Source organism: Carassius carassius, chromosome 27 (genome assembly GCF_963082965.1).
Source record: "Carassius carassius chromosome 27, fCarCar2.1, whole genome shotgun sequence".
Lineage (NCBI taxonomy): Eukaryota > Metazoa > Chordata > Actinopteri > Cypriniformes > Cyprinidae > Carassius > Carassius carassius.
Window position 1 is genome coordinate 15,744,372 of NC_081781.1, and position 16,703 is coordinate 15,761,074.

The 16,703-nt window shown below is 37.2% G+C and overlaps 1 protein-coding gene, 1 long non-coding RNA gene and 1 other non-coding gene across 3 annotated transcripts; 2 read left to right on the top strand and 1 right to left on the bottom strand.

The window, feature by feature from the left end:
- Positions 1-998: 998 nt before the first annotated feature.
- On the bottom strand, positions 999-14,066 carry usp46 (ubiquitin specific peptidase 46). Its single transcript, XM_059512947.1, has 9 exons — positions 13,729-14,066; positions 10,060-10,140; positions 8,277-8,490; positions 6,196-6,437; positions 5,375-5,451; positions 5,171-5,254; positions 4,496-4,693; positions 3,001-3,079; positions 999-2,375 (listed from the first exon to the last, which is right to left on the bottom strand). The coding sequence occupies exons 1-9, from the start codon at positions 13,762-13,764 to the stop codon at positions 2,274-2,276; spliced, it is 1,113 nt and encodes a 370-aa protein (XP_059368930.1). The 5' UTR covers positions 13,765-14,066; the 3' UTR covers positions 999-2,273.
- Positions 14,067-15,155: 1,089 nt separating this feature from the next.
- LOC132106876 (uncharacterized) lies at positions 15,156-16,479 on the top strand. Its single transcript, XR_009424205.1, has 2 exons — positions 15,156-15,483; positions 16,259-16,479. It is a non-coding gene; the product is annotated as an uncharacterized LOC132106876 (long non-coding RNA).
- Positions 15,256-15,377, top strand: LOC132107457 (small nucleolar RNA SNORA26). The gene has a single exon (XR_009424312.1). It is a non-coding gene; the product is annotated as a small nucleolar RNA SNORA26 (small nucleolar RNA).
- Positions 16,480-16,703: the final 224 nt, after the last annotated feature.

Here is a 16,703-nt window from a genome sequence, read left to right on the forward strand (position 1 = left end):
GCTGCCTGCATGACTAAATGCAGACACAGACACAGACACACACAGACACACACACACAGACACAGACATACACACACACACACACACACACACACACACACACACACACTTGTGTAACAGAACACTCAGTAGGGCTGCACATTTAATTGAAATTAAATCGCAAAGGCAATAAATCGCGATTAGGCAGAAGCTGCGATTGTCATGCGTATCCAGGAAATGCCTAAAGTGATGCAAAGCCTGATTCGTTTCTGTGAACCGGTTCTTTTCAGATAGATTGGCTCATTGAACTGGTTAAAACAGCAGATTCATAGGTTCCTGAAGTCATCAAGCAATAACGTCTTTACGCGTTTCTTTTCTAATAACTCTGTGCCATGTTGTATCAATGAAAAATTCAAACAAGTCATTTGTGTCAGCACATAGGCCTGTTGAAACGTAATTTTTTTTAAATTATTATTTGTGTGAAAGCATATTGCTGATTATTGCCATATAATTTATTCAAGTTAATGGTGTTTGACTGACTAGCCTACAACTTGGATAAGATTCCTAGAAGTTTCACACCTACAGCACACATGACATTGATGCACAAACGCAGATATGTTCTACATGTCAACAGTATAAAGAATGGATAAACATAAACTCCTTGATTTTCACTTAAGGAACTTTAAAAAAAAATATCCATGCACAATAAACTATTGTAAAATTGATTTACATCACTTGAAAGAAAGGTTTTGCAGGTTTTAATCAAATGTAAATTAATAAGTCATAAAAAGCACACTTCCAGTACGTGCCTCAGGCTTGCACAATATCGTCAACTCACTCATCAGAATCTTCAGAAACCCCTTCATACTTCCGACAGTTGGTTGAACCAGCTCAAACAGTTCTTTTTGAGTTGGACGTGCTACTTTGTCTGTGCGTCCTGCGTCATCAACTCGGAACTAAAGTTTGATTCTGTTCAATTTGTGAACCGGCTCGACCGGTTACTTCCTGAGAACCAGCTCAAAAGAATGATTCGTTAAATAACCGAACATCACTAATGCCTATAGCTGAATAAACAGAAGATTTAACTGCTTTCATTGATTCAACGCGACTAATAAACACACGAGTACGGCAATATATGGTTTATCAGAGTTCTTCTTATTATAATTTTTCATCACGATAAAGTATATCTATAATGAAATGCTAATCGACATAGCCTTTATCACTGCTTAGAATACAATATTTTGTGTGCCTAAATTATTCTAAGAAGCCAAATCATCTCACAGAAGGATTTATTTCAAGCACTCGACTTATGTTTTGAAGTGAGTTCGGAATCAAAACATTTTCACGTACTCTCAGATGAAACAGCATTTACTACACAAAGTCGAAGTTCGCTGAGAAGATACTCAAACAGTTGTCATAATCGCGAACGATTTTGTCGATTTCTTAATCCTAAATGATCCTAAGCTATGTTTAATAAATGCTGCTCCACCTGAAAGCAGGTGATTTACTACTAATCACAGAACCAGCTTTACTAACTAAATGTGCATGACAATCGCGATTAATTGCGTTCGATTCATCGTGCAGTCCTACTGCTTAAAATCATCATCCCATTCCCACAACATGCCAAACAACAAAACAAACTGTCACACAGTGCAAACAGTCCCTCTAATGACCAGGACTGGAATAGGATGTGTGGATTCAACCAGTTACTGGGTAAGAGTCGTACGAAGGCGGACTGATGAGTGGGCATCACAGTATGAAACATCTAAAGTGACCCAAAATGGGTCCCTGACCTTGAGCCAGAGATCGAGAGAGAGAATCCCTCGTTCTGGTTTCAGATACCCAGGAAGAGAGGCACTTTCCTGGGTGCTGAACGAACAGAAGCAGTGACCCTGGCTAGACTACCAGGACTCATTGCTGCTTTTGTAGCTTTTTGATTCCTTCAAGGTTTCACAAGTATTGTAGTTGAATATGTTGTGATTTTTTTTGTTGTTGTGTTACTTTTGTGTTAGATATTGTTGTTTATAAAGTGCCTTCCAGATGCAGGTGACTGACTTGAGGGTCAGATTTGAAGATGTGATTTTCCCCCCGCAGAGTGCATTGAGATTGGGAAATGTCATACTGGCAAATGGGATTACAGAGGGCTTTTGGCACTCAGTCTCAGCTGGAGACCCTGAGTATGAGATGAGAAAAAGTAGAGGGATGTGGAAAAGGAATCTAGCGGATGTCATCTTCACAAATACCCTTCCTTTTGATCTCTTCTCACGTTCCTCCTCTGTTCCTCCTCTGCTCCTTCATTCTCTGGACTGATAGAACAGGATGTATCCTGACTCAGAGTTCTTGGAAATGTCAGAAGTCAAACCGTAGAATTCCTCTATCGCCTGTGCATCAATTTTCTGTAAGAGAAATGGAAAGGAATAGATAGAGAACACATCTTGAGAAAAGGCAGGAAAGAGAAGTGTTGTATTATGCATGCATTAGGGTTTATATTTTGACTATATGCTACCATTCTACGTAAAAAAAAAAAAAAAAAAAGAAGTCTCTTATGTTCACCAAGGCTCAATTTATTGATCAAAAATACAGTATAAATGTTAAATAATATGGCAATTAAAAATAATTGGTTTCTATTTGAATATATCTTAAAATGCAATTCATTCCTGTGATAGGATCGCTGAATTTTCAGTAGTCATTACCCCTGTCTTCAGTGTCACATGACCCTTCAGAAATCATTCTAATATGCTGATTTGCTGCTCAAGAAACATTTATTATTATCAGCGATGAAAACAGTTGTCCTGCTAACGTGTTTTTTTTTTTTTTATTCTTTTGATGGATAAAAAGCTCATAAGAACAGCATTTATTTGAAATATAAATATTTTGTATCAATATAGATTTCTTTACTGTCACTTTTGATCAATTTAATGCATCCTTGCTTAATTCTTGTGGGAAGTATTAATAACAACAATAATAATAAAAAATCCCACTGACCCCAAAATTTTAAACATATGTATATAAAGTTCATACCTCAACAATGTCATCATCAAACAGCAGCCAGAAGCCATGACTCTTCACAATGGTGATGTAATGCCCTCTGTTTGGGCCACTTATACACACAGTTACAGAGGCAGTGTTTAAACTTTTGAAGGAAATCAACTTATATTTTAAATATTTAGACAATGGATATTTCTTAAAAGGGACCTATTATGCCCCTTTTCACAAGATGTAAAATAAGTCTCTGATGTCCCTATAGTGTGCATGCGAAGTTTTAACTCAAAATACTTTACAGATCACTTTTTTATACCTTGTTAAAATTGCCACTTTTAGGGTATACTTTTCGTGACTTCCCCTTTAAATGCAAATGAGCTGGGAATAGGGCGGAGCTTCAAAAGCCCAAGCACCCAGCAATAAAGGTGCTAGCCTTTGCGAATAAACACTCCTCTATTAGTACAAGCCTGTTATCTTTACAGAAAATGCACTTAAAAGTCAGTCATCTAATTGTACTGTGCATAAAAAATTTACTTTATGAATTACACAGACGGGAGCATGGCACAATAAAAAATAACTCACGGTGCTATCGCATGCTATTACAAAATTTATAAGCCCCACTTGTGATTATGAGCTCAACTAATTCCAGCGGTCGACTTCACATTGCTTTCAAATGCAATTTTAACTCCCACGTTACATATGCAACATTAGCCTTACAGAGTGTTAAGAAGGTCTTTCAGAAAGGCAATTTGCACTGCTTTACACTGACCCTCATTCACAAAGCAGTCCAGTGTAAATGATTCGTGCAGACATAAATCAATATCAGTAGCATTGAGGGAGCATCTTTTAAAATTTTCAAAATAAATCCACCTCCTCTACAGCGGCTCAGATTTCGGAAGTAAATGGAAAGAGCTATGTGGATCCATAGATCCAGTTACAGAACATCTAAAGCGCTTGGGAGACATTCTCGTCAGGGCAGCACTGGTGGACTGTGTTCAACTCGCTCAGGGCGGTTCTATGTATAAACGGCAGTGTCTGTCAACTTTCGTGGGCGAGGCCTGTGGCTAATGTGATGTCACATTGGCAGCAATGCTGAAAACAGGTAGTTGGGAGACACTGTTTTTTACTTATGGGGATTACAAAAAAAGAAAGGGGTGGATTTTTATCATTATAGGGTGGTTGTGTACACACACTGCCAACACACATTAATGTCCAAGCAACATGTGAAAGTGAGCTTTGCATAATAGGTCCCCTTTAAATAATTTACCATTAACTATTCAAAAATAAAATCCTAATTTATTTATTTTTAAAAACCTATCTGTTTTCTGATTAAATTATTCAGCTTCATTCTTAAGGAAAGACATTACCATTATACAGTACATTCACACTACGGCGAATATATTTGCACCATAGACTCCAACGGCTTATATGGTCAGTATTTATAACATATGACACAATGGACCGACATGGCAGACTGTGTTAAGACAGTTTGTTTTTATATGTTGCAGATGTACATGTTTGACAGTTCTCATACCTGCCACAGTGGACCACCACAGCGACGAGGTCGTACATGCGGTCGAGGTTGACAGCGTCTCCGGAGGTGTTGAAGAGACGGAGCTCCAGTGGAAAGACCACACGATAGCTCAGTTTAGTGTAGCGATGCAGCTGCTCCATGTACTTAAAGCGCTTCAGATGAAGAGCCAGGATCATGGGCAGCTTCTTCACACGCATACTACAACATGCACACATAACAAATCACTGGCACGTAGAAATTCACACTGCAGTGTATAGAGCAGCACCAAAGCATTTTGTTTTTTCACAAAAAAGTACTTTGTTAATTGCACTGTTTAATACAGGCCTCAAAAGCTACATTATTTAATCAAATGACAAACAAACCTATCCTGGAATGGTTTGTAATTGGAATACTAGTATACTATACCATATATACTGTGTAGTGTAAACAACCATCTTTTAAATTAGCATGTGCAAAATTAAGCAATGTTGGATGTTGCATAGAATATAGACTTCTTTCCTGTTTTTTTACATTTTTCCCCCCTAAAAATGTCTAACCTTGTGGCAGTCTGATCAAATAATGATTAAAACAATGTTAAATTTTTTTTACTTATCATGTGCACAGTAAATGTACTGTTAAAACAGTACATTTACAGTACACAAACAGATAATACACATCTGACACAAGGACGCTCACCGTTTCTGTGCCTCTTGTTTGCTACAGCACATCTCACAGTAGTATTTATACTCACTGCACAGGGTCTCTGTATTACTGAAGTCCCTGTAAAAGCCACCAAAAAAAACCACATCTATCAAAGAGCATGACCACAGAAGAAAACAACTAGTTGTGCACATAAGCATGCATGATTACTGTTATGATACAGTGTTTTTATATGTCTACCTGAGACAGTGTGTTATTGAAGTGTTCTGCTCAACATCTACAGACAAATCCAAAAAGTCTTCATCCTTGCTACTGACCTGTAAAAACAAAAGGACGTGTGAGTTCACAAAGCATCTGAGTAAAAAGAGAACACATCTCTTCAGAAACTGTGATCTGCCCATCCACAGAGACAATACAAGCATCTTCAAGGGGCAGAGAGTTAGTGGGGTCTCATTTTACAAAGATGTTTGTCACGTGTGCTGGCAACTCCTTTCTATGAACAGTTTCAGCTGGTGAACGGGTTGCACTCTGTTGACCTGATTGTCTCTCGTTGTCTTGCACTTATTGCAGAAAGACAAGATTGAGGATGTGTGAGAGCACAGGCGTGTGACGGCCTGTTACCACTCAACTGTAGTCCAGCGGCAATGTGTTAATGCAAAGAAAAGATAGGTTAATCAACAGCAAAGACTGAAAAGTGGGCCACACGACAGAGAGATGGTAGTTTCTTTCCTCAGGCTGCAATATTTAAAGGATTGACCGAATGTCGTTTTATAAGACAACTCACAGTAAAAAAATAGCGTCTGTCTAACAGAAGAGTAGTCCAATATTTAAATTAATGCAGCTTTGCTCAGACATTTACATATCTCTTACAGAATTTAGATGATTAGAATTTATTAACTATAAATAATTTTTCATTAATAGTATAAAATAGCAATAAATTATACATTACATATACTTTAGTAAAGGGACCAAATCTCAATATTAACTAGTTGATTATTAGGATGCCTATTATTAATAAATTGGCTTTTATTAGTACTTATTGCGCGTAGCAACACTCTTACCGTCTCACAGTTGAGACAGCGCGTCTCATTGGTCAGTGTGCCCTGGAAGATATCATGAACCCAGGTGGGCTCGACCTTGTTCTGTTCTGGCTCGGTGTCTGAGGCGATGGCAGTGCCGTTGTTCTTTAGTCGTCCGTTCTGTTTTTCCTGTTTCTTCTCCTCTTGCAGGATGTCAGCCACCGTGTTCAGCAGGTAGTTCAGGAACTCGTGGGCATCCTGCTGCATGTAGTTATCAAACAGGTCTATAGGAAGAGCCAAAGAGCAAAATGTGTAACATTAGCTAGCAATCCTGCTAAAGATTATGTTTCAATCCGATATTTCATAGCATCTGACATTGTCTCGTAATGTGGCTTCTTTAGCATTGTGTGAAGTCCTGTATTTTTCAGTATGTTCCAGTTGAGATAACACTACTAAAAAGGTAATTAACTTTTGTTTAGCATTTGCAATCATAAAGCTAACTCTGTGAGGGTGAGCTGGTAAAGTGACGTCTCTCTGATAGAGGTCTGTATTGTTCATTCATAGCGAGGGCATTTTCTGGAATAAAACCGAAGAACAAATCCTCTTTTATGCTACATATTATCCCTCTCCTCTACCTCAGCACACACACACCTGATCTGTTACACCTGCTTCTCCTTCAGTATATCACACAGAGGCTTTCTGTTATCATGGACAGGTTTGATTTCTCACAGTCTCCTGTCTGAACGCTAGATACTGCTCTAGTAGTTTCCTACAAACTCATTTTGACATCTTTGCCAGCAAACATTTTACATATATGTGACCCTGGACCACGAAACCAGTCTTACGTTTAAGTGTAAGTGAAAAGCTGAATAAATAAGCTTTCCATTGATGTATGGTTTATTATGATGTGATAATATCTGGCAGAGATACAACTATTTGAAAACCTGGAACATGAGGGTGCAAAAAAATCAAAATACTGAGAAAATCGCCTTTAAAGTTGTCCAAATGAAGTCTTGGCAATGCATATTACTAATCAAAAATTAAGTTTTGATATATTTATGGTATCAAATTTACAAAATATCTTCATGGGACATTATATTTACTTAATATCCTAATGATTTTTGGCATAAAAGAAAAATCTATAATTTTGACCCATACAATGGTTTTTTTTTTTTTTTTTTGGCTATTGAAGTGACAATGAAAGTGCGTCATTTGTAATCTGCCAATTTGCTAATGGGCACTTGGTTGATGGCACCACAGGAATTAGGGCCCTATGATGTCCAAGATGCGGAACACACAGATAGAATTTAGTCATTATAGACAGTAATGCGGAATTTGGCAAAAAAAAAAAAAAAAAGTTTTATGAATTCATTTGATTACCACAATTGTATTGTATTATATTAAATCATAAAACTTAGTACCCTGAAAATATTCAAATGGAGTTTGTAAAAAAACGATTTAATGAATTTTGGGGGCATTAGACATGATTATTAAATTAAACATGATTATAATCAGACTTTTTGATTAATACAATTTAATAAAAAATGAAATCCAGAAAATTCTAATTGTAATTAAAATTTAAAACAAGGAATTTACATAAATAAAGCCCTTTAAAAATATATATTCGCTCAAAATTTGTATAATTGTTTTGGGTAAAAGGTCTCTTATACTCACCAATTCTACATTTATTTGATCTAAAATATTCCGAAATTTTATTAGGGTTTAAATAAACTGTTTTCTATTTGAATATATTTTAAAATGTAATTTATTCCTATGCAGGCAAAGCTGAATTTTCAGCAGTCATTACTCCAGTCTTCAGTGTCACATGATTTGCATTTACTTTCACTTTTGACCAATTTAACATTCTTGCTGAATAAAAATTTTAATTTCTTTAAAAAACTCTTACCGCCCCCAATATTTTGAACTAAATATATGTATATATAAATATATAATATTAGGTGTTGCCAAATTAATTATTTGACCAAAATACACAGCTACTTTTAAATGAATGTCAATGCAGAAAGATGCATTTTGCCTTCATATTGGAGTTGTTACAGTTTCTACCAGCAATGGTTAACAAGGCCATGTCAACCTGCCAAACCTCCATCCCTTGGTTCCCTCACCATTCTCCTTCCGCAGACGTGAGATGAACTTCTTGGGAGGGATCACGCCCACCTTCTTCTTCTGCGTGGTGATGCTGTGGAAGAGGTCGGCCAGACAGGTGAGAAGGTTCTCCTTCTTCTTCTGCTGGACTTTATAAGCCAACACATTCTCCCTGAACGGCCGGCAGAAATACAGAGCCTGCAACACTGAGTTACAGTAGCACGTGTTCCCGAACTAGAGAAAAAAGACAGAGAGAGAGGAATTCATTCAGGCTGAGCTAATCAATCCTTGAGCGGGAAACAAACAAAGGACACTTGGGACGCAATTAAATCAGATTTATGAAACCGAGAGAGAAAATCTGGAAGAGTTCCAGGCAAGATACGGCTCACCAAATGTAGATCTGCATGAAACATTTACAATCAAGAAAAACTCCCTTCTCACCACTAAAAGCCAATAAAATGGCTGAAAAACCTAATGGTGGAATCAAAAGCTCTTTAACAACATGACCTGTACGGGCTGAAAGAGCAGCACTTGCAGTTACCATGAAAACAGAGCATAGTTTCCCTTCCAAAGGCCTTTTCCTGTTCCTTCACACTGACAATGAAGTTGTTTTAGGGGCTTTTTTGCCATTTTTATTGACAGAGAATGCAGAGAAATGACAGAAATTACCAGAATAAGAGGAGGAAACCTAACCAGGATATAGATGTCATGAGTATTCAAACGTGACAACAATAATTGAACATGAAAACGCTAGAAACACTATGAAAACATCAAAATGCAGGGATTAGGGGCAAATGTGCTGATCTCAGCACTCTGTGGTCTTATTCAAAATGTTTTCAGGTTAACACATTATTAGTGCATCAATATTTTGGGGTGGTACTTTTTCTTGGTAACAGTGTGTTTAGATATAAAAAATGTCATCATGGGGCAATATATAAATATTTGATAATCTCAGATGCAGATGTAAATTCACCACCAGAAACCCCACAGTTTTCTGTGTGGCATTCTAATATATACTCAGACACATCATTTTGGGATCAAACTAATCAATTCTCTCATTAAGCTAATTGCTTTGTTTTATCGTCACATTATGATGGCAGTAAATTCTTAATTAAAATTAAAGCAATTCTAATTAGATCAGGCTGACAGTTCTCCTATAAATCTAAATAAAGAAAAATAAATAATAATAACTGTGACCTAATTTATGTGAACCTCTTTCTAATCTTAATAAATGACAGTAAGAAAAATAACAACTGGGACCTGATTTCTGTGGATCTCCTGATGATTCGCTGAATTAGTGAATTAACTGCTTGGCCAAAACAAAGAGGCAGCTTGACCTGAAAGATGCAGCTATAAGACTGAACAGGAACATGTTCATTAATCACACCAGCTGCACTAATGGCAGCAGGAACAAATTCAGCTTTGTCAAGCTGACATATTCTGCAGTAAAAAATCAAATGCTAATATATTTTGCAGAAGAGAACAAAATAAACCACTCACTTCTGTTGGAAAGAACAAATAAAATGGTTAGCAAAGGTTGTGAACTTTGCTTTTTTCTCAGGTCAGTGAAACATTTCAGCTGGTTGCTTTGTTTCGATGCTGTGATCTACCTCAAATTCACAATGAATAATGTTGTTAAGTATGATAACATGCACAAAACTGAGAAAACCAAGCTACCCAATGCTTCACTGAACAAATATGCAAACCCTTACCATGTGTATAATATATTTTTTTGCTCCCACTGGCTCACATGTAAAGCCATGTGTCTGTTTAAGAGTTAGTCTGGCGCTGTGTGATACTTACGTTGACCAATCCAAAGTAGTGTTCATTAATGGGGAACTGCTCTGGACCAATGTCTTTCTCCAGAGCAGAGGCATTGGCGCCCTGAAACAGAAAATTGAGGGAAAAAGTAAAAGACTTGGCAACTACAATTTCATTTTACATTTAATAAGAAAACTCACAGCCAGAGACATTTATGTCTAAAGTTTTCTTTCTCTAAAACTCCATGGCGTGACATTAAGCCACCAAAATGAAAATATGAGGTACAAAATCACGATGTACTGATAGAGAATGACTCGTCTCGTTTATGATGCTGCAAGTGAAACAATAACCTACGCTTCTTGTTTGCTTTTTATAGCACTATGACAATATCATTAGCAATCGGTAAGACATAATTATTGCTTTCTTAATTCACATGCCATTGCCAAGTGTGGAAAACTATCAATAAATACCCATGCTAAAAGTCAAAACAGAGAAGTCTTCTGGTTTTAGTCATTTAGACTAATAACCATGTTCAACTGCTAATAAAATTCACAATAACTGCAAAAAATCCATGGGAAGTAAGGTATGTTGTTAGACTTCCAAACCATTCAAACTGATAATCACTGAATATGACAAAATACAATTATTTGAAGGCATGTCTTATATATTTATTATTCAGATGTAAATACAGTGTTCTTATTTTAGCATGTTTTTGACATTAGAAACCCAAGTCATTTTGCAAATCAGTTTCAATAAATGCGGAGGATGTTTTCAGTTCTGGAATTTCATAGTGTCATAGACTAACAAAAAATGAGGGAAAATTTGATTCCAAATGATGCAACCCCTTTAAAATTTGAAGTAAACAAATGCTCCAATAATGAGGTATTACTGTGATATCATTAATAACAGCTATATTTGTATTTGATGCTAGCTTTATTTTATTACTTAACAGCCATAATAGTTCAAATTAAGAATGCATTTCAGGTTACAGATTATAGTGGTGTAGTTTTGTAAGGATATACAAATATATTATAAGCATACAAAATGTAAAAAAAAGATGGCAATTTCAGGGGAAATACTGTTGTGACGAGTGGGGCGGGGGCCGAGAGACGTGGGAACAGGAGCGAGGCCGGTGAATTTATTGGAAATGAGCGACACCTGTTCGACCCACCGGTCTCGAGTCCCACGGAGGAGATGGAGGGATATAAAAGCGGAGCAACGACAGTGACGGACGAGAGAGGACCAGGCCTGGGTTTCAGTTGTGTTTGATTGTTATTTGTGTGCGTCAGTCATCCGTGAGGGGCTGACACGCTGTTTTGTCTTTATTTTGATTATTAAAACCTTATTTGATTTGATTTCACCATCTATCATAATGTCAGTGTAGCAACATTCCCTGGAAAATCACTTTTGGGAGTAGATCCAGTTCATTGCAGGCAATAGCTTGTTTTATATGAACACAATCTTTTCTTTTTGCATATGAATATAGAGCAGCATTCTTCTTTACACCTGTAAATGTCACTGATCTCCTCATCGCTGTTGTCATCACCCTATCCACTGCCAAAAGACGTACTCTCAGCACTCAGTCGGACAGCCTCATTTCCAGCTTAGCCCAACACAGAAATGGATGACATTTCAAACCCATTCAGAGAAAACGTTATTTTGTCAGTATTGTTTCTACTGCATATTTTAATCAAATACATGCAGCCGTGGTCTTTCAGAAGCATTAAAAACTTACTGACACCAGACTTTTGAATAGCAGTGCTTATGGCCGCCCATTAATAGCCCAACACATCTTTAGAACCTGAGCAGTATCTCTGAATGACTCTGAATGAGCAGATTAGATAATGACTAAAAAAAACACAATCAGATCCAGAGATCAAAGTCATGCACCAATGAAGTCAAGACCATGACTGACAGTTGAAAGATGGGAAATAGCCGCTCTCGGTATCTCTGCATTGTCTAGTTTAGTGTTATTAACCTGACCGAGACAGCAACCTTTTTATATCTGGAGGAAATATGAATCCACAAAGACCTTCAATTCCAGCACTAATAGATCTTCATTACCTACTGAAATATAAATACGGCATTGTGCAAGACAGATTTAGGAGCTTGAATATTTTTAGGCCATAATAATTAACAATAGGAAAGTAATAGGCTGCATTTGTTGATAAGGGCTATCAAATCCTCTTCAGCTCACAGGCTTTGAAAAAATGAAGTGGCATTATGTTGGCTAAACAATGTAAAGATTTGACTTCATAAAAAGGGGGAATTTTCTTGTGGAGTACATACAGCTAGGCTGTCTTCATTTCTGCTTAGAAACCTTCCACAGCACATAAATGCGCACGTACACAAACGCACAAAATATAAGGCAATATGTTGCCAGATTCAGGTAATAGATGAATGTTCTCAAACTAAAGCACAGTTAATAGAGCCATGTTTTCAAACTAAAAGACAGGTCTGCATTTGTGCACACCAAATACACATTAATTGAATCCATTTAAGCAGAACTGAACATGGAAGACATAAAAGAGAACATTTCATTAGCTTGCCTTGTATCCGTGGTCAATGAGCCACTAAGATGTGGCTCCAAACACACACCGATGAACAAATGAACCCTGTCTGGCCATTGGTTACATAACTAGCACTAAACAGCCGTCAGACGTTAAGTCTGTGCCCCCTCATGCTGGCAATAATTCACTCTTCTTGTTCCGAACCACATCTAGCTCAGAATGACACAATACCTGCAGTTATCTAAGGATGACAGCTGACAGTAGATAGAGGCTTCAGGCCAGTTACAGGCACTAAAATATTCAGGCAATGTCAGATATCCCACAGAAACTACAGCATTACATAAAACACTGGGCTCTGCTCCCATTAGCCATCTTAAAACTGTTAAAATGGCAAAAGAAAAGCATTACAAATTACTAACACTGAAAATAAAATGAAAACTGAAAACATTAAAACAAGCAAATTCTAAATATTAATAAATATTATAAAAACATAGCATATAATTAATACTACAAATAACGCATCTTCATAAAATCAAGAATACAACCTATCCAGTACTGTTCAGCTCAAATCCATTTCAGCAGATGACAGCTCACAAAGCCATCATATCACTTCAAAAGATGATATTGGCTGCTTTAAGGGTGTTGTTGAATTTTTTTGAGCATCCATTCAAACTGCACAGAAAGAAGCAACCTGTCGACTACAACAATTTTCATTTTGCGGGAAATATATTATTAGAGAAGCTTCATGTATTTTAATATTTCAACAAGTAACATTATTGAAACATGCTCTTACTATCAAAATGACAACAGAGCGATGAGGACTACATACAGCTGGGCTGTCTTCGTAAAACAAATACAGAAAGCCCCCTTAAACAGAGTAGCCTAAAAAATATCACTGTTTTATATTTTAAAATGCAAGATTAACAACACAGATACTAACCTGAGCTATCACAACATGAAAAGGGTATCACTTATTCTGCTATATAGTAAAGTCAGTATAAGCAATTTCTTACACTTCTAGTCTCAGTGTATTATTTGAGCGAGTGAATATGTCTAGTTATGATAGAAGATTCAGTACAGTTGTGATCCATGAATACAGCAGCTCATAAATGAGGTCATGCACCTGATTGTAAGGAAAGCCATTCAACCATCATCGTTACGTAAAAGCTAGCTAGCACGCGATCCACACACATATACTTACCATATTACAGATAGAGGCGATGTTTCTGACAGTCATTTAGTTTATAATGTGCCCCTCGTTGCCATCTTTATGAAATAAACATGATTGTAACAGCAGTACACTGACAGGCCAAGCTGCAATCCCAAACGAGGACAGCAATCAGTGACCATTCAATCCCCTCTGCTCATGCAAAGTGCAGACAAAGCGAGAGACAAACGTCTGTGGCTTTCATCTAGTTGTTTTCTTCTTGGTCAATACAACTAAGAATAAAAATGCCGAATATATTTATTGTAAACATCTTTGCCAGTTGCACGGACTAAACAAAACATTCACATCCTGGATTATCGGTCAAACCCCGCCCACTGGGACGCAATTGGTGCACTTGTTGTCTACGACATGAAACGCTGCTCAGTTGATTGACAGAATGAGTCACCAATGAGTGTCGAAAACATGCATTCGAACTATCTGTGTAGCCAATAGAATGCATAATTTATAGCACAATTCACAACTCCACACTCAAACCGCATAAATTAAGTTTGAGGACGCTGCAACGCTAAATAACATATTCTATTCCAATCGGAGATTAGAGTTTAACCTTTTCCCATTAATGTTGGAAAGATTTGTACATCGATCAGACAGAATCGTCCGAGCGTTTCCGTTTTTATTTTTGAATGAACTGCTAGAAAGAGCCGATTCGCTGAAATGAACGGTAGGCGGTCCATCTCTCTTAAGTATCCCAGAATTCCTCACAACGGTCAGTCAGTCACACGTGTTCATTGCTTCTTGCACAAAGATCACACGGTCAGTTGGAGACAGCATGAGCGGACGCAGTATGCGTGTTGGTAAGTGTCTCTGTTCAGTTATTTTTTCATTTGTGTAATTTCTTATTTATTTAAGGCTTTGCTGTGTTTTATACAGAAGCATAACATATACACGTCAGATCGCAAATAGTCATGTTTAATTTACCAGAACAGTTTACGATGAGAATTATAAGTGTATAGAAAGGAAGAAAAATAATTCTCAGAGTAAAACAAAATATGCTCTATAAAAGTGTTTTACAGCTTGCTGCCAAGCCATGATCGTAATTATATAAATATTATGTCAAATGGCGTAAGGCCACGTGTGGCTCGAGAACGCACGTGGTGAATGTAAGGCCTGTCTGCTTGCTGATTGCATCTATTTTCTTTAATAGACTGTCCATCTGAACCTCCTGACTGAAGACACTTTAGTTTCTACAATGTATTATCCATGAAGATGAGTAAGTGTTTATTAACTTATTTCAAGGTTCTCATTCACTAACAAAAGTAGTTAGAAAAACTTTCATTTTCACATTAAAACTTAATGTCTCATTACTCTATATCTTGCTAAAAGCAGTTAAAATTAGTATGTATTTTGATGACTTTATAATTAACTTTTTTGTTTTTTAATGTCTAGGCTCAAATATTGTTACATCTGTGAGGCTACAGTTGTGCAGCAGAATCCTTTAGCTGTTACTTGGTAAGTGATTTTTAATTACAGCAAATGTTCTATTTTTGTCTGCCCCTTTTATTGCACGTTCAAGTCCTATTATGTCTTGAATGATCGACACGGGGGGGCTATATGAAATCTCTCAAAAACCTGAAGTATTGGTTTAATATTCCTTGCTTCGGATCCTGTCGGGAGAAACATATTTTTTTGTAATCGTTAGCCTTTCTAATTGTTTTAAGGTACTTGCTAATCAGTCTAAATTTGTATTTTGCAGCTAATGGCGGAGAATGTAAGAACTACAGTCATTAGGTGAGTAACTTTGTATCAACACTTTCCTGCAACCAGTTTGATCAAGTCTAATGTTCCCTCCAAGTGCCAACCTTCTGGTCTCTCTCTTGAAACCAACACGGAAGTGACTAAAACTGCAATTCATTGACCGGCTCCAAAAGGGAGTCAGTGCCATGGACTCCCCATGTTAAAATGTCCAACTTTACAACAGAAAAAGTTTACAGACTGGTATAAAAAGTGGTTTGGTCTATATAGCAAATTCTGCCCTTCATGACAACTGTGAGGGTGAATTTTTATTAACTAATTTAAAATTATATTTATATTAAGCCTTAAAGTTATGCATAACTAAGGGCGTGGCCACTTGAGTGACACCACAGTCAAGCTAGGTGGGTGTGGTTTCAGCAACCAGCTCCTGCCTCTTTGCCTATTTTTGATTTTATCGGGGAGTGAAGTGCTGCTAAGATGGTGACCGCTGCCTTTGCCCACTTTGAACTTCAAAAACACTACAGAAACCTACGGGTGATGTCACGGACACGAAGTCCATGTTTTTATGCAGTCTAAGGTTCCCTCCTATGCTTTGCCCACTGGAGACCGTCTGTGTTTCTAGTGGCCATATAAGGGGGGTACAGTGTATTACTCTTGCTAAAACCTGGGTCAGAGGTCACCTTCTCTGTGCCTGGATCCTGTCGCAAGACACATGCAAATATTAGAAAATTAAATGCAGGCAGTGTTTAAGCAACATGTTACCTGGTTTGTTTGAGTTTAATTTGAAGGTGTTTCCTCTCTCTCTCGACAGATTCCATTGATGGCTTCATCTTGGGGCACATGTATTCGATGACTGACTGGTTGCTTGTTCCTCAGTTGTGCTACAACTTGAGTAGAGCTAATTTTGCTAAGTTTTGAAGAACATCTTAAATGAGTGGTTATGTTTGTTGTAAACATGTTTCTGCATCGTATAAGTGTTTTGGTTATGTATTGATTGGAACCAATAAAGATGCTTGCCTGTAGTGACTCTGATCTGTTTGGAGGTTTAACTTGATGCTTTTGTGGTCATTCAAATGGCGGGTTTGTAAATCAAATCCGTTTAGTTAATTACTCCATGTAAGTCTAAGTTTTAAAATAAAAGGCATAAGATTCTAGAGTCAAATGTACTTAAAAGTGATCTAGATCCTCCTTTTGCTGGAGGATGCAGTGGTTTTTACCTGGTTTTACTTCATAACCCAAATGTTACACTGTATATT

Coding starts and splice junctions, on each gene's coding strand:
- usp46 (XM_059512947.1), bottom strand. CDS start 13,764: ATGACTGTCAGAAACATCGCCTCTATCTGTAATATG. Junction 5,452..6,195: donor GCTGTCTCAACTGTGAGACG/GTAAGAGTGTTG, acceptor TTGTTTTTACAG/GTCAGTAGCAAGGATGAAGA. Junction 3,080..4,495: donor GTGGTGGTCCACTGTGGCAG/GTATGAGAACTG, acceptor TGTGTGTATAAG/TGGCCCAAACAGAGGGCATT.